Here is a 24385-nt window from a genome sequence, read left to right as displayed (position 1 = left end):
CAGAAGTGAAGTCATCATCTTACATTACCCAGGCTTATAGAAGACTTGACAGGTAGCACCTTCCTGTGTTCCCTCCTCTCAGAAAGAAACTATTAGACCTCATAGTTTGTGGAACAAGAAAAAGTCTTCTATATGACAAAAATCCCACTGTGTTGCCTGTAGGAATCGTGATCAATATTTTTACATTTGGGCCCTTTGGAAAATAAACATTTACTTGATTGCATCTTCCTTCCATTTAAGATTGAGAAAGTTTTTATTTATTTTTTCCATTACTGAAGTTTAAATCTCTCTTGACATGATGATGTCCCTGAATGAATGAGTGAAAGGAAATTTAAGTGCAGTTGCAGGTGTACGTAGAATCAGAATATTTTATGTAATAGAATATATACATACATGTATATAATTCTGTTTTCTTTTTTTTCCCTCTCCTTCAGCAAAGTGAGACCTTTTGGAATAGCATCCAGGTTTCTTCCTCTAGACCTCTATGATGATGTGAGCCTTTTAAATTACTTTAGCAAATATAAGTTGTCTGTTTTATGTTTATGTATGACCCAGAAGGATGTTCAAATGATGAATCAGATCAGCATGTCCCTAATCAGCTGCTACTTATAGCTCAAAGGAAAGTAATATCAGTGTATAGACTAAAAATATCATCAATATCATACTCCCAAGAGGTAAGTTACCTAGTTAAAAATGAAACATGCCTTTTTTTGTTTTTCTTGTGGTACGCGGGCCTCTCACTGTTGTGGCCTCTCCCATTGCAGAGCACAGGCTCCGGACACACAGGCCCAGCGGCCATGGCCCACGGGCCCAGCCGCTCCGCGGCATGCGGGATCCTCCCAGACCGGGGCACGAACCCGCGTCCCCCACATCGGCAGGCCGACTCCCAACCACCGCGCCACCAGGGAAGCCCAAACATGCCTTTTTAATAAGAAAGCATTATCTGAAAGACAAAGTGTATGATGCAGCATAGTCAGATTTTGAGTTGAATTTAAAGAGTCATCTGCAGCTGTTATGATATGCGTTGCTGTCTACATAGATAATGGTTTATGTAGTGCCAAGACAAATTAGAAATACTTCTTAACAAATTAACTCACCCCACAATTCACAGAACTTTTTCTTCTATGAGTTAAGGTAGCAAATATGTAAGGTAAGAGACCGTGTGCCCATTTTGTGTGTTTTCTCTTAGTGATATTAAAATTACTGTAATACCTGAACTTGTATCACAAATGGTAAGGTATTATCAGTAAGAGTTTAATGCTAAGAAAATAGCTTTGGCTAACTTGAAGAGAAAATGAATCTGGCTGAAGGTTTCCCACATAATCATTCTGGAAGCTGGGGGATCAAGAAGAGAACGTGGATATGGACAAATGAAGCTTGGCTAGTGAGCAGGAAGCATAGCCAGTCATGACTCATGAGCACTATGGTTGGTTGCCACTGGCACTGCCACTAGTGGATGGCAAGGCTACGTATTGTTTTCTTTTTTCTGCCAGTCCATTCAACATGGCACATTCAGGCTGCTGCCACTGGACTGCACATCGATCTCTGAGCAACAGTTGATGCTGAGGCTTCTGCCATTAGTAGTTTCTCAGCTGCTTACATCTTTTGAAGTCCTGGTTGGTCAAGCCTGGATTCTGAGCCTACAGCTAGGCTCCCAGGAGGGCAGGAAGACAGTGTCTTCAGCCACTTTGGCTTCTGTGGTGGGAAGCAACACTTTTACAAGCTGAGAATGCCCCATAATAGGAAGTCCCTGGTTGCTGGCTACGTAAAAACAACCAATGTCCACCAAGAAAGCCCAGCTTTGCCAATTTTCAGTACAATGGCAAGAACATACAACAAACTGAACGATGCCTTATCAGTATCTCTACTTAAAAATATGCTTTTATCGCCTGAAAATAGTGGGCTTTTCCCTTAAGTGTCATGTGATAAATTAGTGAACTTCAGCTTAACATGATCTCTTCATTTTCATAAACTTGTCCTCTTAAATATGATTGCACAAAAAATCAGTAGCTAGATTCTGTTTGCTTTTAAAATTTATCTTGAGAAAGTATGATGTATTTCAGATTGATCTAAATTGTATTTTAAAATTACGTCTTCCTTTGTGTATCAGATTACATTAATTCTTTCACTCAGTAAATATTTATCGAGCACCTGGGCCCTGGGAATAGACCAGGACACACAACAACCAGCCCCGATTCTCGTGGAACTAGTCATTTACTTTGCCTATAATTATATGTCCAGTTTTAATCCTTTGTTCCTTTGACCCCTCAACTTCAGGCATGGGAGTGAAGAACAGCAGAGTCTTTTCCATCCATTGCTGGGGAGTTTACCTCTTGTCTGTGTAGCTGTGAAACTGGTACAGGATCTGATGTTAAAAGTGAGTGAAACAAGTCTTCTTAAACTACCATAATCCTATGTGTTTTTCCTAGATTTGACTTTCCAATGGTGTTTATTACTGTTTTTAAGGATCTTATTCCTTGTATTAGTGGGTACAAGGCTTTGAAAAGGAGCAGCACACTTGAGGCCATACTATCTCCTTGTACAAGAACAGGTGTGACATAATTACCTGAATTTGGGGTATAAATTTAAGCTTAGTTCCTCTCTGATCTCTGTTCCCATTAATCCTCACCTATGTGTCTGAAGTGGTGCTACTTTAGTCTCCATTATGGAATTCCATAGATTGGAGTGGTTTTATTTCACAAGCCATTTTCTCCCATTTTCCTTAGTCTATAAGATATGAGAATAGGGCAAAGAACAGTTCACCTTTGCAAGAATATGGCCTGAAAAATTAGGTACTTTTTTTTTTTTTTTTTTTTTTTTTTGCATCACGCGGGCCTCTCACTGTTGTGGCCTCTCCCGTTGTGGAGCACAGGCTCCGGACGCGCAGGCTCCGCGGCCATGGCTCACGGGCCCAGCCGCTCCACGGTATGTGGGATCTTCCTGGACCAGGGCACGAACCCGTGTCCCCTGCATCGGCAGGCGGACTCTCAACCACTGCGCCACCAGGGAAGCCCTCAAGGTACTTTTTTTTCTTTAAAATGTTCTCCTCATGTTCATCTTCTTCATTCTATGTACAATTGTCCTCTTACTAAAGAAATACATTTAAGACTTCTTCATCTTTAATGTTTGCACTGTTAATATGTTGTGCCTAGCTGTGGGGCTTTGCTTCTTTTCTTTCCTTTATAACCTGTTTGCATCGTAGTGTGGCATATCGATCTGAGAACTCAGTAATTTTTTTCAATTTCTGGAGAATTTTCATTCATTCTCTCTTTCAAAACTTGCCTCATTTCCATTTTCTCAATTTTCACTTTGGGAATATTAGATATATGTTGGAATTCTCATTTTACAAATCACTATAAATTCTATAATCCTGTGAACAGACCAGAAATTTTTAGCTCTGAAAATTCAAGGTAGACTTAAAGAGAAGAGTTACTAAGTTGCTAATATTTATCACTTGCCTTTCATGGATGAAAATGGACTGCCTGTTCTGAAAGATAAAAAATGAAGCTTCCATTTCCTCTGATTTACTTTTTCAGCAGATATCAAGATAACAGATGTGAAGAAAGTGATGACTATATTGTCAGTGGTAGCAAAGTGTGGGCCACCCAAGAATGCTATGCTCACTGGATGTGCATGTCTCCACTAGTATGGAACGTCCCATTCTCTGACCTTGATCTGGGTGCCACTGAAGTTCTCTGGTAAGTGAGAAGCCACCACTTACATTAATGACTAGGTGGGTTGCACATCTTGTTGTAGCGCTTTGAGTTACATGCAAACATCTTGGCTAAGGACAGTAGTCAAGTCTAGTTAGTCAGAAACAGAAAAAAAAAAATTCTTAAAACAACCTAGGTTTTCTGGAGTAGAATGCTCTACCCATCTGATCCCCTTGGGTCAACAGAGATGTTGATAAACCTCTTCTGTTTTTAAATGTGATTGGTGGTGGAAGAAGAGGAATATTAAATGGCTTTCCTCAACTCCTCTGCCTCTTGTGCCTGATTAAGTGGTGTCTGTCCTTGACCTCTTAGGCAGAGCGTTCAATTTTAGCCCATCTTCCTTCAGCTTTAAAAAGTCAAAAACATAAGAATTTTAAATTAGCAATAATTTTGGCCCCTAATTAGCCTAACGGCTACCGTACTGTGCCTCAGATATTCAGAGAAACTCAGCTCATAACTGAACTTGGAATGTTATTTATCATGCCACACATTTTTATTAAGGGCTTTCTATGGTCTCAGCACTGGAATTTTAGTGAGAGGTAATAAAAACGACATGTTCTCTAGTAGGAAACATCAACTTATTCACCAGACACTTCTGGAGATCTACTACAGTCTAATATTGGTAGACACCCTGTCCTCGGCATTCAGTTTTTCACCAAGCCTTCGGAAGAGGTCATTTCGTGGGAATTTTGAGGATGAAACAGTATGTAATCAGTAAAAAGAATGTATACTCATTGCTCTCCTTTAAAAAGCTCTCTGTGTGAATAGAACTATTTTAGTACTAACTTTAAATTGTTCAGTCACGAGAAGTAAATGCAAAGTAAAGATAGTTTAAGGGAGCAGAATAGCATACCCCATTCAGAAATTTGCTTGTCTTTCAAGCAATAACATAGAAGAGAATCCATTAATATTGAAGGAATTTTAATCTAATCGTATGGAATTGGTGTGTGTGTGTGCACACGCACACAAAACAAATTCAACTTACCTTTAAAAATGTTTAAATAATGTTCAAATAATTTAAACATAAATATACATTAATGTGAGATTAAAATATTTTAAGACTTTTTGAAGACACTAAGCATTAAATCTGTACGTAAGCAGACTAAAGCATTCCAGTCCAATAAATTTTCTGAAATACAGGTTATCTCACATAACAATTACACTCCAGTTTTCTTGAAAGTAAGAGAGCTTAGCTTATATGCTTTAAAGCCAATGGATTATTCAATAATGCAGAAAGCTTCATAAATTATCAACTTACAGGATGATTTATTCATTAATGAGATAAAGTTGAGGAATAATTATAAATACTTATAAAATATAAATTAATGACAGCAAAGTTTTTCATTATACAATATCTGTTTTATCTGGACTTTTACTTCAGCTGTGCTATGATTTTTCTGCTCATTTCCAAATTCACTGTAGGCATGAAAGAAGTCATAAATACTGATACAAGCAGATTCAGCTGTCTGCTTTCATGTGACTCACACCATGATAATGGATCTTTGAAAAAGCACAGTAAGAACAATTTTTATACAATTATGTATATAAAATTGATCCTTGTTGAAGTTGCAAAGTTGACCTATTAGTAAAAAGAAACCATTAAACATTAATTTTTCTTTTTAAGCGTTGTAAACACTTTGTAGAATACTAACATTTACAATGGATAATGTGGTTATATTTTGCATTATCCTTTACTATTAAAGTTACAGATGATTAATTAAGCTTTTGTGAATTTTCAAGTCTCACACCTAATATATGGATGATTTTTTTGGTCAAAAACATTTTATGTGTATTTCAATCTTTCTGTTCATTTTGAAGATTAGGAAAGATTATTTTAAGACCTGGACTTGGCCCTTTGCAGAGCTCTTCAGTGCATATAGTAGTCCTTTAAAGGTTCATGAAAAACTCGTCTCAAAGGGCGAGCAGGCGAGACCTGAACACCTCAGCTAAGGTAACATTTGTTTATAAAGAGGAAAGCTTTATAAAATATCCAGAACAATTCCTGCACTCTGTTTGAACATTTAACTGGAGGGAAAAGCATAGAGAACAACAATAATCAGCTACCTTTTAAAATATATAATTTGTACACAGTATTTGAACTACCAGAAAATGGGAGATCAATAAATGTAGCATGAGTTTACCCGTAAATATTGACAAAAGAAGTTGACATATGACATTGAAAAAAATATTATTCTGGTTAATTTATCAATTTAAGTTCATGTTGCCTGAGTTTTTTCCTATTAAAATGTAAGTGTGAGATTCTCATTTAGGAAACAAATAACTTCTACATTTTTAAAAAGAATATTTATCATCAATGTAACCAGTGGTATACTAGAGCCAGCTTGTACCACATTATTAGATCCAGTTGTCCGTCTGTTTTCATAACTCTGTTCAGTGCTGTTACATTTGGTAGCTTGAAATCAAGTGTGGTGGAAATATTTATACCACAGAAATTAAAAATTACTATGAATCAATCCCCCCACCCCCAAGAGAGCTGGTTTACCACTATATATCATTAAATATAAATATATAATGAAAAAAATGTGAAATTTGCTTGGAGTCAAAATCTAACATTCCAGTAGGGGAATGTTTTCATTTTTTGTTTTCAGTGAAGGTTACAAAAGATTAATGTGATTCTTATCAAAATTCACTATGCTTTATTAAAATATTATCAAAGTATGTTGAAGTTCATCAGAAAGAATAAATTGAATAGATATGTGCTGGCTATTAATATGCTATGAAACTACAATAATTAAAATAGTGTGGTATTGGTGCAAGGATAAAGAAAGTGAATGGAACAAAATACATATACAAGAAAATGACCCTGTCATGTACTGTAACAACATATAAGGAGAAAAAAAAGGTGTTAATATTTACTGTGGGAATAACTGGTTGGCACTTCGTAAATTAAAAATAAAATCATTTGTGCCCCTCACCTCATACCATTAATCAATATTTCAAAATAGAAGAAAGTTAAAAATTTAACTATAGAAAAAGTAAAAAGGAAATGGAGTGTTTATAACTTTTTAGCAAGTAGAAAACTAAGCTCTCTCCCTCCAAAATTCTGCTTCCAGAAAGTTAAAAAATCTGTTGTTCTCATTCCAATAATTCAAGCCAGATACACTCAAAAGTCACAGGTTTTAAAAAAAATACCATCAGATTGCCAAGGATACAAAGAAACATAAATGAACTAAATTCCAGAAAATGATGACTCTTCCCAGAAAAGACCAACAGCTGCTTTTATCCTTGGCAGGATTTTGAGAGCGGGAGAAAGCAGCCAAAATTCTGTCTGGCTGGTGTGATTAAAATTCCCAAGTGCCCATCCACAGACCCACAAAAGCAACAGCCACCATTGAGTGCCAGGAACCCATTTGAAGTTCTTTATAAGGAATATCATTTTTTAAATCATAATAACCGTATGAGTGTATTACTGCTACCTATATACAATTTTTATTCCTGTTTTACAAATAAAGTAACTGAGGTGGAGAGGTCATCAGCCCAAAGTTACGATGTGAATGGTGGAGCCAGGATTTATGCTCAGGCAGTGTGACTGCACAGCTTTCAGTCTTAGCTATGATGCTATTCCACTTCCCAGTAAATATTGAGTCAAAGTTTATCCATCAATATGGCCTGATAAACATATTTTTGCTAACTGAATAAACCCAAATTTATCAAGCACTTTTCCCACTTTTTCTACAAGGAAGCAAATTCAATACATATAATTAGAAATTTAAGAGCACTGAAAAATTAGGAAAACTAGTTTGGTAGAAACAGAAGCTTTTTATGGGTGCAGGTGCTAGGGTTTTCTGCTCCAGAATTCTGATGCTTCAAATGTTGCCCATTTGTTTTAGATTTGACGACGATTCTCTGGTCAAGAATTAATTTACATGCTGATTTAAATTCTATCACTATTATGTATAATTCTCCCTTTCCTCATTGTGGAAACCTATGCCTGGCATCTGTAAGGGATGGAGCAGGTAAGTTAAACTTTCTATTATTTGCAAATGTGTCAGCACACTTCCAAAGACCAACTCCTAGTGAAATGAAGTGACCAGGTATTTTTGCGGAAAAAACTTTGGACACTTGAGATTTTTCTAAAGCTGCTTTCCCATTTAAAATATAGGATTTATAGTGTGTTACCCACCACCCAACCACCTACAAATCTTATGCTGTTTGACTAAAAATTCAAAATAATGTGAATATTTTGTTCAGTTATTACAATCAACCTCCCCAACACCAATAGCAATAAAGTCCTTTTCAGATTTAGCAATGAGTTTGTAAAGGATTATGAAGAATTAGAACTTGTCCATATTTGATGTTTTCCCAAAATTTTATTTCTCGAAGTACTTTTTCCTAGGGGTCCCTAAGCAGAAGGAAGAAAGAGGTGCTGGCAGAAGGATCCCTGATAGGGCAGAGACAGACCTTTCCAGAGTTCCCTGCCTGCCAGGAATCTCAGCAAAGGCAGTAATGGGGAGGGGTGATATAAAATGCTGGTTAGGGACCTATTTTAGGCAGCTCTTAAAAAAGAATTGTAAAATATGAAATGCTGGATAATGCAGTGATGAGAATCACTTTTACATCACCCCAAACCCCTTTTCCTGAAATCCTCCCGTCCTTGATAATAGCCAACATTGAAATAGTGTTTTAATACTTTACAAAGTACTTTCTTATAATAGCCAAACCTTAATCTTGAAATCCATCCTTCTCTTGCCATCATTGCTTTTCCTGAGGCTTTGATCTCACCTATTTCCATTGTTGATTCTCTTGTTTCCATTTCTGGTCATTTATTTTAGCCTTCTGTTCTTCCCTTTTCTGCAATTTTAATTATTGACAATGATTTTTGAGTTTTCTCTGAGCTCTGATGTTACATAGTTGGCAGAGGACACAGTTAAATAATTCTTGAAAAACAATCTCTAATTGATACAAATTTCCACTTGGAGGTCATATCCTCACCTCAAACTTACTGTCTTGCCCTTAAATTTACTCCCTTTTCTGACATGTCTGTTCATGATATGGAGAACTAACATTTATTGAGTCATTATCATATGTCAAGCACTTTCCAATATATTATCTTCCTCTCACAATAATCTTATGAAATAGATGATTAAATGAAGAAACAGGCCCCCAAACACTGAGTAAGTGAAGGAATGGAGATTTGAACCCAGGTCATCTATCCCAAACCAGTGTCCCTCACCTCACACCTCAGGCCTGTCTCTTACATGCTGTCACTTAACCCTCTCAGCTCTAGAGTTTTAACCTGTCAGGTGGAGGCCCAAATAACAACAAGCGGAGCAAGAAAAGATAGGCCTAAATTTGATAGGTTAAGTAGGGATGAGCAAAAAAGGATTGCAAACTCAGCAAAATCAAAAATTTTTAAATAAATTTTTTTAAATAGATTTTTAAATAAAAATTTAAAGAATTAAAGAGAATTTTGAAACCAGTCATGATTCATCTCATTTGTTTGCAGCAAGTTCTGAAATAATACAAATATGTTAAGCTTTCCTGAGTTTGTTCTGAGTTTTCAGAACCACTTCTCAGTCTATAGAGGAAAAAAAAAGAGAGAGAGAGACTTGAACAAAGAAGCAACAAAGTCAATTAATATATTTCATTAAAAATTTTATTTTTGGAGCCCATAAATGGGCAAATTCCAAAATAGTAGCAATACGGAGTATTTCACATTTTAATATCTTTCTATTCAACAGTCCACTTTTGTATTTTATTTTCTGTAGACAAATGCACTAGATTAAAGTAACAGTGCCCTTAACTGCAAGGTCAATGCCTGAGTATTTCCAATATTTATTCTGAGCACATAATAAAGCAGAGGCAATTACTTTTCTTGAACATTTTATTTCCATTCAGAGCTTAGCAATTACTTTAGCTTCACATTATTCTGTCATAAATGATAACCAAATGGCCTAAGTAGCTAAAATCATAAAACTATTATAAGCCAAGTCAATGGTATATATATAAAGTTAATAGAAAATGACAACTATACGGGTACACATTTGTTTTGAACCTTACTAGAAATATGCCAAAATAACAAGTTTTATTAAAGAATGAGGTCCTTGGGCAGAAGCAGAAGAAGAGTCATATCACCAAAAATTATTAGGAAACCTGTAGGTAAAAAGAAATCAGCCTACAATTTTAACCAAATAAAGGAGAAAAGGAGAGTACGTCATCAGGGGTGATGACAGTTCAGGAAAATACATTTACCATCCATCACAAACTTTCTCACCACCTCAAGAGCTCAGCACAAGGCTCTCCAGGCATTGTTATTTTGCCACTAAGTTTCTTTATGTGGAACATAAACCTACATTTATGGTAACAACAGGATATTATACTGCTATTTAACCTGACGGCAAAAAACAGGAAAAAAACTTATTAGGGCCAGGCTGACCTCGGACCATCTCAATACCCCTGAAAATAGGGGCAAAAAATGAATCATTAAGAAACAGTATTCAAAGAGCACTGTATTATCTAATGTGATTTATAAAACAAGTAAAATTCAGTAATGTTCGATGGAAAATGCCATAGTGTTATTTGAAATTTAGGAATGTTTTGATGCTGATTTTTTACTGAAGTGGTACTCCAAGCCGTTAAGTTGGAACAAATTCCAAACTCAGTGACTTGCATCACCTCAGTTTAATAATCCAATAAATGACAAAAAAGACGAACAATGAAAACAGCATCATATAGCACAGCAGCTTTGTTTGGCTCCCTCTGGATAAAATCTTCAGTTTTCCCATGGTTTTACCTAGAAATCCAGTTGTAGAATCAAACTGTGAATCCTATGAGGAGAAAAGGAAAACAAAATATACTAGTTGAATTCTAATATTCTACACATGCATATTTAAGTAATTTCATATACTGTTATTAGAATACATTTTTAATGACATTTTCTATGTTTAATCAATTCAGGACTCTGTTTATAACTTAATCAGCTTGATTACTCCATGCAAAATAATTTTCTCAATAAATAAAAAGCTCTTTCATTATCCAATAAACATTCTTTCAGCTCGGGAGCAATTCAAAACCCCAAAGTATTTAGGTCTTATTCCAATTATGTGGATTAAAAAATATTAATAAAGTAAGTAGTTTATCTACTATCACACAGGTTTTTTCCCACTTTTTGTTGGGGCATTGCTCAGGTCAAATGGTGGGCTGCTTCCCAGTACAGAATTCAACCAAAATTTAATATGGTTAGCAGTTAAATGTACCTTTACTTTTAAGATCCTTTTATTTACGTAGTTGACTTAGAAGGTCAGCAGAGTCTATTAAAAGTTAAGAGAGTATCACGTAGAGGTGGTAAAATGTGGTACAGACTACAAATATGGATGGGGAAAAACGACCACCATGGGTGTGGAGGAAACGGAACCCTCTTGCACTGTTGACGGGAATGTAAATTGATACAGCCACTATGGACAACAGTATGGCGGTTCCTTAGAAAACTAAAAGTTGAACTACCATATGAACCAGCAATCACACTACTGGGCATATACCCTGAGAAAACCATAATTCAAAAAGAGTCATGGGGAACTTCCGGGAAGATGGCGGAAGAGTAAGACGCGGAGATCACCTTCCTCCCCACAGATACACCAGAAATACATCTATGCGTGGAACAACTCCTACGGAGCACCTACTGAACGCTGGCAGAAGACCTCAGACGTCCCAAAAGGCAAGGAACCCCCCACGTACCTGGTTAGGGCAAAAGAAAAAACTAAACAGAGACAAAAGGATAGGGACGGGTCCTGCACCAGTGGGAGAGAGCTGTGAAGGAGGAAAAGTGTCCACACACTAGGAAGCCCCTTCGCGGGCGGAGACTTCGGGTGGCAGAGTGGGGGAGCTTGGGAGCCGCGGAGGAGAGCACAGCAACAGGGGTGTGGAGGGCAAAGCGGAGAGATTCCAGCGCAGAGGATTGGACTGACCGGCACTCACCAGCCGAGAGGCTTGTCTGCTACCGGGGCAGGCGGGGCTGGGAGCTGAGGCTCCGGCTTCTGTCGGAGCGCCGGGAGAGGACTGAGGTTGGCGGCGTGAACACAGCCTGCAGGGCGTTAGTGCACCGCAGCTAGCCGGGAGGGAGTCCTGGGAAAAGTCTGGACCTGCCAAAGAGGCAAGAGACTTTTTCTTCGCTCTTTGTTTCCTAGTGCACGAGGAGAGGGGATTAAGAACGCTGCTTAAGAGAGCTCCAGAGACGGGCGCGAGCCGCAGCTAAAAATGTGGAACCCAGAGGATCCAGGGACAACTCCCCCAGGAGAATGCACAGCACGCCTCAGGCTAGCAACGTCACGCCGGCCTCTGCCGCCGCAGGCCCGCCCCACACTCCGTGACCCTCCCTACCGCTGGCCTGAGTGAGCCAGAGCCTCCGAATCAGCGCCTCCTTTAACCCCGTCCTGTCTGAGCAAAGAACAGATGCCCTCCGGCGACCTACACGCACAGGCGGGGCCAAATCCAAAGCTGAGCCCCTAGAAACTGTGAGAACAAAGAAGAGAAAGGGAAATCTCTCCCAGCAGCCTCAGAAGCAGCGGATTAAAGCTCCACAACGATGTACCCTGCATCTGTGGAATACATGAATAGACAACAAATCATCCCAAATTAAGGAGCCCTGTGCATGAAAGGCTCTCGGTGCTGCAGCCAGGAGTCAGTGCTGTGACTCTGAGGGGGGAGAGCCAACTTCAGGACACTGGTCCACAAGAGGCCTCCCAGCTGCACATAATATCAAACAGCGAAAATCTCCCAGAGATCTCCATCTCAAAGCCAGCACCCAGCTTCACTCAACGACCAGCAATCTACAGGGCTGGACATCCTATGCCAAACAACTAGCAAGACAGGAACACAGCCCCACCCATTAGCAGAGAGGCTGCCCAAAATCATAAGTCTACAGACACCCCAAAACACACCACCAGATGTGGACCTGCCCACCAGAAAGACAAGATCCAGCCTCATCCACCAGAACACAGGCACTAGTCCCCTCCACCAGGAAGCCTACACAACCCACTGAACCAACCTTAGCCACTGGGGACAGACACAAAAAACAAGAACTACGAACCTTCAGCCTGCAAAAAGGAGACCCTAAACACAGTAAGATAAGCAAAATGAGAAGACAGAAAAACACACAGCAGATGAAGGAGCAAGATAAAAACCCACCAGACCTAACAAATGAAGAGGAAATAGGCAGTCTACCTGAAAAAGAATTCAGAATAATGATAGTAAAGATGATCCAAAATCTTGGAAATAGAATAGACAAAATGCAAGAATCAGTTAAAAAGGACCTAGAAGAACTAAAGATGAAACAAACAATGATGAACAACACAATAAATGAAATGAAAAATACTCTAGATGGGATCAATAGCAGAATAACTGAGGCAGAAGAACGGATAACTGACCTGGAAGATAAAATAGTGGAAATAACTAGTGCAGAGCAGAATAAAGAAAAAAGAATGAAAAGAACTGAGGACAGTCTCAGAGACCTCTGGAACAATACTAAACGCACCAACATTCGAATTATAGGGGTTCCAGAAGAAGAAGAGAAAAAGAAAGGGACTGAGAAAATATTTGAAGAGATTATAGTTGAAAACTTCCCTAATATGGGAAAGGAAATAGTTAATCAAGTCCAGGAAGCACAGAGAGTCCCATACAGGATAAATCCTAGGAGAAATACGCCAAGACACATATTAATCAAACTGTCAAAAATTAAATACAAAGAAAACATATTAAAAGCAGCAAGGGAAAAACAACAAATAACACACAAGGGAATCCCCATAAGGTTAACAGCTGATCTTTCAGCACAAACTCTGCAAGCCAGAAGGGAGTAGCAGGACATATTGAAAGTGTTGAAGGAGAAAAACCTGCAAGCAAGATTACTCTACCCAGCAAGGATCTCATTCAGATTTGATGGAGAAATTAAAACCTTTACAGACAAGCAAAAGCTGAGAGAGTTCAGTACCACCAAACCAGCTCTACAACAACTGCTAAAGGAAATTCTCTAGGCAAGAAACACAAAAGAAGGAAAAGACCTACAATAACGAACCCAAAACCATTAAGAAAATGGGAATGGGAACACACATATCGATAATTACCTTAAATGTAAATGGATTATATGCTCCCACCAAAAGACACAGATTGGCTGAATGGATACAAAAACAGGACGCATATATTTGCTGTCTACAAGAGACCCACTTCAGACCTAGAGACGCATACAGACTGAAAGTAAGGGGATGGAAAAAAGTATTTCATGCAAATGGAAACCAAAAGAAAGCTGGAGTAGCAATTCTCATATCAGACAAAACAGACTTTAAAACAAAGACTATTAGAAGAGACAAAGAAGGACACTACTTAATGATCAAGGGATCAAACCAAGAAGATATAACAATTGTAAATATTTATGCACCCAACATAGGAGCACCTCAATACATAAGGCAAATACTGACAGCCATAAAAGGGGAAATTGACAGTAACACATTCATAGTAGGGGACTTTAACACCCCACTTTCACCAAAGGACAGATCATCCAAAATGAAAATAAATAACGAAACACAAGCTTTAAATGATACATTAAACGAGATGGACTTAATTGATATTTATAGGACATTCCATCCAAAAACAACAGAATACACATTTTTCTCTAGTGCTCATGGAACATTCTCCAGGATAGATCATATCTTGGGTCACAAATCAAGCCTTGGTAATTTTAAGAATTACCAATTTCAATTACCAATTACAATTTCAATTACCAATTGAAATTGTATCAAGTATCTTTTCCGACCACAACGCTATGAGACTCGATATCAATTACAGGAAAAGATCCGTAAAAAATACAAACACATGGAGGCTAAACAATACACTACTTAATAACGAAGTGATCACTGAAGAAATCAAAGAGGAAATAAAAAAATACCTAGAAACAAATGACAATGGAGACACGACGACTCAAAATCTATGGGATGCAGCAAAAGCAGTTCTAAGAGGGAAGTTATAGCAATACAATCCTACCTTAAGGAACGGGAAACATCTCGAATAAACAACCTAACCTTGCACCTAAAGCAATTAGAGAAAGAAGAACAAAAAAACCCCAAAGAGAGCAGAAGGAAAGAAATCATAAAAATCAGATCAGAAATAAATGAAAAGGAAATGAAGGAAACGATAGCAAAGATCAATAAAACTAAAAGGTGGTTCTTTGAAAGGATGAATAAAATTGATAAACCATTAGCAAGACTCATCAAGAGAAAAAGGGAGAAGACTCAAATCAATAGAATTAGAAATGAAAAAGGAGAAGTAACAACTGACACTGCAGAAATACAAAAGATCATGAGAGATTACTACAAGCAACTCTATGCCGATAAAATGGACAACCTGGAAGAAATGGACAAATTCTTAGAAAGGCACAACCTGCCAAGACTGAATCAGGAAGAAATAGAAAATATGAACAGATCAATCACAAGCACTGAAATTGAAACTATGATTAAAAATCTTCCAACAAGCAAAAGCCCAGGACCAGATGGCTTCACAGGCAAATTCTATCAAACATTTAGAGAAGAACTAACACCTATCCTTCTCAAACTCTTCTAAAATATAGGAGAGGGAGGAACACTCCCAAACTCATTCTATGAGGCCACCATCACCCTGATACCAAAACCAGACAAGGATGTCACAAAGAAAGAAAACTACAGGCCAATATCACTGATGAACATAGACGCAAAGATCCTCAACAAAATAGTAGCAAACAGAATCCAACAGCACATTAAGAGGATCATACACCATGATCAAGTGTGGTTTATTCCAGGTATGCAAGGATTCTTCAATATACGCAAATCTATCAGTGAAATACACCATATTAACAAATTGAAGGAGAAAAACCATATGATCATCTCAATAGATGCAGAGAAAGCTTTTGACAAAATTCAACACCCATTTATGATAAAAACCCTGCAGAAAGTAGGCATAGAGGGAACTTTCCTCAACATAATAAAGGCCATATATGACAAACCCACAGCCAACATCGTCCTCAATGGTGAAAAACTGAAAGCATTTCCACTAAGATCAGGAACAAGACAAGGTTGCCCACTCTCACCACTCTTATTCAACATAGTTTTGGAAGTTTTAGCCACAGCAATCAGAGAAGAAAAGGAAATAAAAGGAATCCAAATCGGAAAAGAAGAAGTAAAGCTGTCACTCTTTGCAGATGACATGATACCATACATAGAGAATCCTAAAGATGCTACCAGAAAACTACTAGAGCTAATCAATGAATTTGGTGAAGTAGCAGGATACAAAATTAATGCACAGAAATCTCTGGCATTCCTATACACTAAGGATGAAAAATCTGAAAGTGAAATCAAGAAAACACTCCCATTTACCATTGCAACAAAAAGAATAAAATATCTAGGAATAAAACTACCTAAGGAGACAAAAGACCTGTATGCAGAAAATTATAAGACACTGATGAAAGAAATTAAAGATGATACAAATAGATGGAGAGATATACCATGTTCTTGGATTGGAAGAATCAACATTGTGAAAATGACTCTACTACCCAAAGCAATCTATAGATTCAATGCAATCCCTATCAAACTACCACTGGCATTTTTCACAGAACTAGAACAAAAAATTTCGCAATTTGTATGGAAACACAGAAGACCCCAAATAGCCAAAGCAATCTTGGGAAAGAAAAACGGAGCTGGAGGAATCAGGCTTCCTGACTTCAGACTACTACTGACCTTCAGACTACTACTATACTACAAAGCTATAGTAATCAAGACAATATGGTACTGGCACCAAAACAGAAATATAGATCAATGGAACAGGATAGACACCCCAGAGATAAACCCACGCACATATGGTCACCTTATCTTTGACAAAGGAGGCAGGAATGTACAGTGGAGAAAGGACAGCCTATTCAATAAGTGGTGCTGGGAAAACTGGACAGCTACATGTAAAAGTATGAGATTAGATCACTCCCTAACACCATACACAAAAATAAGCACAAAATGGATTAAAGACCTAAATGTAAGACCAGAAACTATCAAACTCTTAGAGGAAAACATAGGCAGGACACTCTATGACATAAATCACAGCAAGGTCCTTTTTGACCCACCTCCTAGAGAAATGGAAATAAAAACAAAAGTAAACAAATGGGACCTAATGAAACTTAAAAGCTTTTGCGCAGCAAAGAAAACCATAAACAAGACCAAAAGACAACCCTCAGAATGGGAGAAAATATTTGCAAATGAAGCAACTGACAAAGGATTAATCTCCAAAATTTATAAGCAGCTCATGCAGCTTAATAACAAAAAAACAAACAACCCAATCCAAAAATGGGCAGAAGACCTAAATAGACAATTCTCCAAAGAAGATATACAGACTGCCAAACAAACACATGAAAGAATGCTCAACATCACTAATCATTAGAGAAATGCAAATCAAAACTACAATGAGATATCATCTCACACCAGTCAGAATGGCCATCATCAAGAAATCTAGAAACAATAAATGCTGGAGAGGGTGTGGAGAAAAGGGAACCCTCTTACACTGTTGGTGGGAATGTAAATTGATACAGCCACTGTGGAGAACAGTATGGAGATTCCTTAAAAAGCTACAAATAGAAATACCATATGACCCAGCAATCCCACTACTGGGCATATATCCTGAGAAACCCAAAATTCAAAGAGTCATGTACCAAAATGTTCATTGCAGCTCTATTTACAATAGCCCAGAGATGGAAACAACCTAAGTGTCCATCATCGAATGAATGGATAAAGAAGATGTGGCACATATATACAGTGGAATATTACTCAGCCATAAAAAGAAACGAAATTGAGCTATCTGTAATGAGGTGGATAGACCTAGAGTCTGTCATACAGAGTGAAGTAAGTCAGAAAGAGAGACAAATACCGTATGCTAACACATATATGGAATTTAAAAAAAAAAATGTCATGAAAAACCTAGGGGCGAAACAGGAATAAAGACACAGACTTACTAGATAATGGACTTGAGGCTATGGGGAGGGGGAAGGGTAAACCGTGACAAAGCGAGAAAGAGGCATGGACATATATACACTACCAAACGTAAGGTAGATAGCTAGTTGGAAGCAGCCGCATAGCACAGGGAGATCAGCTCGGTGCTTTGTGACCGCCTGGAGGGGTGGGATAGGGAGGGTGGGAGGGAGGGAGATGCAAGCGGGAAGAGATATGGGAACATATGTATATATATAACTGATTCATTTTGTTGTGAATCTGAAACTAACATACCATTGTAAAGCAATTATACTCCAATAAAGATGTTAAAAAAAAATTAAAAAATTAAAAAAAAAAGAGTCATGTACCACAATGTTCATTGCAGCTCTATTTACAATAGCCAGGACATGGAAGCAACCTAAGTGCCCATCAACAGATGAATGGATAAAGAAGATGTGGCACATATATACCATGGATTATTACTAAGCCATAAAAAGAAACGAAATTGAGCTATTTGTAATGAGATGGATGGACCTAGAGTCTGTCATACAGAGTGAAGTAAGTCAGAAAGAGAAAGGCAAATACCGTATACTAACACATATATACGGGATTTAAGAAAAAAAAATGTCATGAAGAACCGAGGGGTAAGACAGGAATAAAGACACAGACCTACTAGAGGATGGACTTGAGGATATGCGGAGGGGGAAGGGTAAGCTGTGACAAAGTGAGAGAGTGGCATGGACATATATACACTACCAAACATAAAATAGATAGCTAGTGGGAAGCAGCCACATAGCACAGGGAGATCAGCTCAGTGCTCTGTGATCACCTAGAGGGGTGGGATAGGGAGGGTGGGAGGGAGACGCAAGAGGGAAGAGATATGGGAACATACGTATATGTGTAACTATTCACTTTGTTATAAAGCAGAAACTAACACACCATTGTAAAGCAATTATACTGCAATAAAGATGTAAACAAAAAAGATGTGGCACATATATACAATGGAATATTAGCCATAAAAAACGAAACTGAGTTATTTGTAGTGAGATGGATGGACCTAGGGTCTGTCATACAGAGTGAAGTAAGTCAGAAAAACAAATACCCTATGCTAACACATATATATGGAATCTAAAAAAAAAAAAAAGGTTCTGAGGAACCTAGGGGCAGGACAGGAATAAAGACGTAGACATAGAGAATGGACTTGAGGACACAGGGAGGGGGAAGTGTAAGCTGGGACGAAGTGAGAGAGTGGCATGGACATATATACACTACCAAATGTAAAATAGATAGTGGGAAGCAGCCACATAGCACAGGGAGATCAGCTCTATGCTTTGTGACCACCTAGAGATGTTGGATAGGGAGGGTGAAGGGAGATGCAAAACAGAGGGGATATGGGGATATATGTATACGTATAGCTGATTCAGTTTTTTATACAGCAAAAACTAACACACCACTGTAAAGCAATTATACTCCAATAAAGATGTTAAAAAAAAAAAAACAGCTAGAAAAGTCCTTAAGATGAGAGAACTAGGATTGACGGGAAGATGGCGGAAGAGTAAGACGCGGAGATCACCTTCCTCCCCACAGATACACCAGAAATACATCTACACGTGGAACAACTACACCAGAAATACATCTACACGTGGAACAACTCCTACAGAACACCTACTGAATGCTGGCAGAAGACCTCAGACCTCCCAAAAGGAAACAAACCCCCCACGAACCTTGGTAGGGAAAATGAAAGAAGAATAAACAGAGACAAAAGGATAGGGACGGGACCTGCACCAGTGGGAGGGAGATGTGAAGGAGGAAAGCTTTCCACACACTACGAAGCCCCTTCGCGGGCGGAGACTGTGGGGGGCAGAGGGGGAAAGCTTTGGAGCCGTGGAGGAGAGCACAGCAACAGGGGTGCGGGGGGCAAAACAGAGAAATTCCCACACAGGATCAGTGCTGACCAGCAATCACCAGCCCGAGAGGCTTGTCTGCTCCCCCGCCGGAGTCGGCGGGGGTGGGAGCTGAGGCTTGGGCTTCGGTCGGAGTCCACGGAGAGGACTGTGGTTAGCGGCGTGAACACAGCCTGCAGGGGGTTAGTGCACCACGGCTGGCCAGGAGGGAGTCTGGGGAAAAGTCTGGACCTGCCGAAGAGGCAAGAGACTTTTTCTTCCCTCTTTGTTTCCTGGTGCGCGAGGAGAGGGGATTAAGAGCGCTGCTTAAAGGAGCTCCAGAGACGGGCGCGAGACGCGGCTAAAAGCGCGAACCCAAGACAGGCATGAGATGCTAAGGCTGCTGCTGCCGCCACCAAGAAGCCTGTGTGCGAGCACAGGTCACTCTCCACACCTCCCTTCCGGGGAGCCTGTGCAGCCCGCCACTGACAGGGTCCTGTGATCCAGGGAAAACTACCGCGGGGAGAACACACGACGCGCCTCAGGCTGGTGCAACGTCACGCTGGCCTCTGGCCTCTGCAGCCACAGGCTCGCCCTGCACTCCGTGCCCCTCCCTACCGCTGGCCTGAGTGAGCCAGAGCCCCAGCATCAGCGGCTCCTTTAACCCTGTCCTGTCTGAGCGAAGAACAGACGCCCTCCAGCGACCTACATGCAGAAGCGGGGCCAAATCCAAAGCTGAGCCCCTGGGAGCTGTGAGAACAAAGAAGAGAAAGGGAAATCTCTCACAGCAACCTCAGAAGCAGCGGATTAAAGCTCCACAATCATCTTGATGTACCCTGCATCTGTAGAATACATGAATAGACAACGAATCATCCCAAATTAACCGTGTGGATGAAAGGCTCTTGGTGCTGCAGCCAGGAGTCAGTGCTGTGACTCTGAGGGGGGAGAGCCAACTTCAGGACACTGGTCCACAAGAGACCTCCCAGCTCCACATAATATCAAACGGCGAAAATCTCCCAGAGATCTCCATCTCAACACCAGCACCCAGCTTCACACATCGACCAGCAAGCTACAGTGCTGGACATCCTATGCCAAACAACTAGCAAGAGAGGAACACAACCCCACCCATTAGCAGAGAGGCTGCCCAAAATCATAATAAGTCCACAGAAACCCCCAAACACACCACCAGATGTGGACCTGCCCACCAGAAAGACAAGATCCAGCCTCATCCACCAGAACACAGGCACTAGTCCCCTCCACCAGGAAGCCTACACAACCCACTGAACCAACCTTAGCCACTGGGGACAGACACAAAAAACAACAGAACTACGAACCTGCAGCCTGCAAAAAGGAGACCCCAAACACAGTAAGATAAGCAAAATGAGAAGACAGAAAAACACACAGCAGATGAAGGAGTAAGATAAAAACCCACCAGACCTAACAAATGAAGAGGAAATAGGCAGTCTACCTGTTCAGAAAAATGATAGTAAGGATGATCCAAAATCTTGGAAATAGAATAGACAAAATGCAAGAAACATTTAACAAAGATCTAGAAGAACTAAAGATTAAACAAGCAATGATAAACAACACAATAAATGAAATGAAAAATACTCTAGATGGGATCAATAACAGAGTAACTGAGGCAGAAGAACGGATAAGTGACCTGGAAGATAAAATAGTGGAAATAACTAGTGCAGAGCAGAATAAAGAAAAAAGAATGAAAAGAACTGAGGACAGTCTCAGAGACCTCTGGGACAACATTAAACGTGCCAACATTCGAATTATAGGAGTCGCGGAAGAAGAGGAGAAAAAGAAAGGGACTGAGAAGATATTTGAAAAGATTGTAGTTGAAAACGTCAGTAATATGGGAAAGGAAATAGTTAATCAAGTCCAGGAAGCACAGAGAGTCCCATACAGGATAAATCCAAGGAGAAACATGCCAAGACACATATTAATCAAACTGTCAAAAATTAAATACAAAAAAAACATATTAAAAGCAGCAAGGGAAAAACAACAAATAACATACAAGGGAATCCCCATAAGGTTAACAGCTGACATTTCAGCAGAAATTCTGCAAGCCAGAAGCGACTGGCAGGACATATTTAAAGTGATGAAGGAGAAAAACCTGCAACCAAGATAACTCTACCTAGCAAGGATCTCACTGAGATTTGATGGAGAAATTAAAACTTTTACAGACAAGCAAAAGCTAAAGACTTCAGCACCACCAAACCAGCTCTACAACAACTGCTAAAGGAACTTCTCTAGGCAAGAAACACAGGAGAAAGAAAAGACCGACAATAACGAACCCAAAACAATTTAGAAAATGGGAATAGGAACATACATATCGATAATTACCTTAAATGTAAATGGACTAAATGCTCCCAACAAAACACACAAATTAACTGAATGAATACAAAAAGAAGACACATATATGTGCTATCTACAAGAGACCCACTTCAGACCTAGGGACACATACAGACAGAAAGTAAGGGGATGGAAAAAGATATTCCATACAAATGGAAACCAAAAGAAAGCAGGAGTAGCAGTGCTCAGACAAAATAGACTTTAAAATAAAGACTCTTACAAGAGACAAAAAAGGACATTACATAATGATCAAGGGATCAATCCAAGAAGAAGATACAACAATTGTAAATATTTATGCACCCAACATAGCAGCACCTCAATACATAAGGCAAATACTAACAGCCATAAAAGGGGAAATCGACAGTAACACATTCATACTAGAGGACAGTAACACCCCACTTTCACCAATGGACAGATCATCCAAAATGAAAATAAATAAGGAAACACAAGCTTTAAATGATACATTAAACAAGATGGACTTAATTGATATTTATAGGACATTCCATCCAAAAACAACAGAATACACATTTTTCTCTAGTACTCATGGAACATTCTCCCTTAGAATGGGAGAAAATATTTGCAAATTAAGCAACTGACAAAGGATTTATTTCCAAAAGTTACAAGCAGCTCATGCAGCTCAATAACAAAAAAACAAACAACCCAATCCAAAAATGGGCAGAAGCCCTAAATAGACATTTCTCCAAAGAAGATATACAGACTGCCAACAAACACATGAAAGAATGCTCAACATCATTAATCATTAGAGAAATGCAAATCAAAACTACAATGAGATATCATCTCACACCAGTCAGAATGGCCATCATCAAAAAATCTAGAAACAAACGCTGGAGAGGGTGTGGAGAAAAGGGAACACTCTTGCACTGCTGGTGGGAATGTGAATTGGTTCAGCCACTATGGAGAACAGTATGGAGGTTCCTTAACAAACTACAAATAGAACTACCATATGACCCAGAAATCCCACTACTGGGCATATATCCTGAGAAAACCAAAATTCAAAAAGAGCCATGTACCAAAATGTTCATTGCAGCTCTATTTACAATAACCCAGAGATGGAAACAACGTAAGTGTCCATCATCGGATGAATGGAAAAGAAGATGTGGCACATATATACAATGGAATATTACTCAGCCTTAAAAAGACACGAAATTGAGCTATTTGTAATGAGATGGATAGGCCTAGAGTCTGTCATACAGAGTGAAGTAAGTCAAAAGAGAAAGACAAATACCGTATGCTAACACATATACAAAAATTTAAGAAAAAAAAAATGTCATGAAGAACCTAGGGTTAAGACAGGAATAAAGACACAGACCTACGGGAGAACGGACTTGAGGATATGGGGAGGGGGAAGGGTGAGCTGTGACAAAGCGAGAGAGAGGCATGGGCATACATACACTAACAAACGTAAGGTAGATAGCTAGTGGGAAGCAGCCACATAGTACGGGGATATCAGCTCGGTGCTTTGTGACCGCCTGGAGGGGCGGGATAGGGAGGGTGGGAGGGAGGGAGATGCAAGAGGGAAGCGACATGGGAACATATGTATATGTACAACTGATTCATTTTGTTATAAAGCAGAAATTAACACACCATTGTAAAGCAATTATACCCCAATAAACATGTTAAAAAAATGTAAATGGACTAAATGCTCCCACCAAAAGACACAGATTGGCTGAATGGATACAAAAACAAGACCCATATATTTGCTGTCTCCAAGAGACCCGCTTCAGACCTAGAGACACATACAGACAGCAAGTAAGGGGATGGAAAAAGATATTCCATGCAAATGGAAACCAAAAGAAAGCTGGAGTAGCAATTCTCATATCACACAAAACAGACTTTAAAATAGAGACTATTAGAAGAGACAAAGAAGGACACTACATAACGATCAAGGGATCCATCCAAAAAGTAGATACAACAATTGTAAATATTCATGCACCCAACATAGCAGCACCTCAATACATAAGGCAAATACTAACAGCCATAAAAGGGGAAATCAGTAACACATTCACAGTAGGGGACTTCAACACACCACTTTCACCAATGGACAGATCATCCAAAATGAAAATAAATAAGGAAACACAAGCTTTAAATGATACATTAAACAAAATGGACTTAATTGATAGTTATAGGACATTCCATCCAAAAACAACAGAATACACGTTTTTCTCTAGTGCTCATGGAACATTCCCCATGAGAGAGCATACCTTGGGTCACAAATCAAGCCTTGGTAAATTTAAGAAAACTGAAATTGTATCAAGTATCTTTTCTGACCACAAAGCCATGAGACCAGTATCAATTACAGGAAAGATCTGTAAAAAATACAAACACATGTAGGCTAAACAATACACAACTTAATAACGAAGTGATCAGTGAAGAAATCAAAGAGGAAATAAAAAAATACCTAGAAACAAATGACAATGGAGACACGATGACCCAAAATCTATGGGATGCAGCAAAA

At 39.1% G+C, this 24385-nt stretch overlaps 1 protein-coding gene across 2 annotated transcripts in view; it reads right to left on the bottom strand.

Annotated features, from left to right (window-relative positions):
* Positions 1-9312: 9312 nt before the first annotated feature.
* Positions 9313-24385, bottom strand: part of BET1 (Bet1 golgi vesicular membrane trafficking protein) — a 35858-nt gene continuing 20785 nt past the window's right edge. Inside the window, exon 4 of one of the 2 annotated variants that reach the window (XM_060019899.1) lies at positions 9313-10501. In XM_060019899.1, the coding sequence (XP_059875882.1) occupies positions 10346-10501 (156 nt within the window). In that variant the 3' untranslated portion in view covers positions 9313-10345. Of the gene's footprint in view, positions 10502-11666; positions 11813-24385 lie in introns of those variants that run through there. The other variant, XM_069541052.1, reaches the window with a different exon arrangement.

This window comes from Delphinus delphis, chromosome 9 (assembly GCF_949987515.2).
Source record: "Delphinus delphis chromosome 9, mDelDel1.2, whole genome shotgun sequence".
Taxonomy (NCBI): domain Eukaryota; kingdom Metazoa; phylum Chordata; class Mammalia; order Artiodactyla; family Delphinidae; genus Delphinus; species Delphinus delphis.
This window is presented reverse-complemented; position numbering and strand designations above follow the sequence as displayed.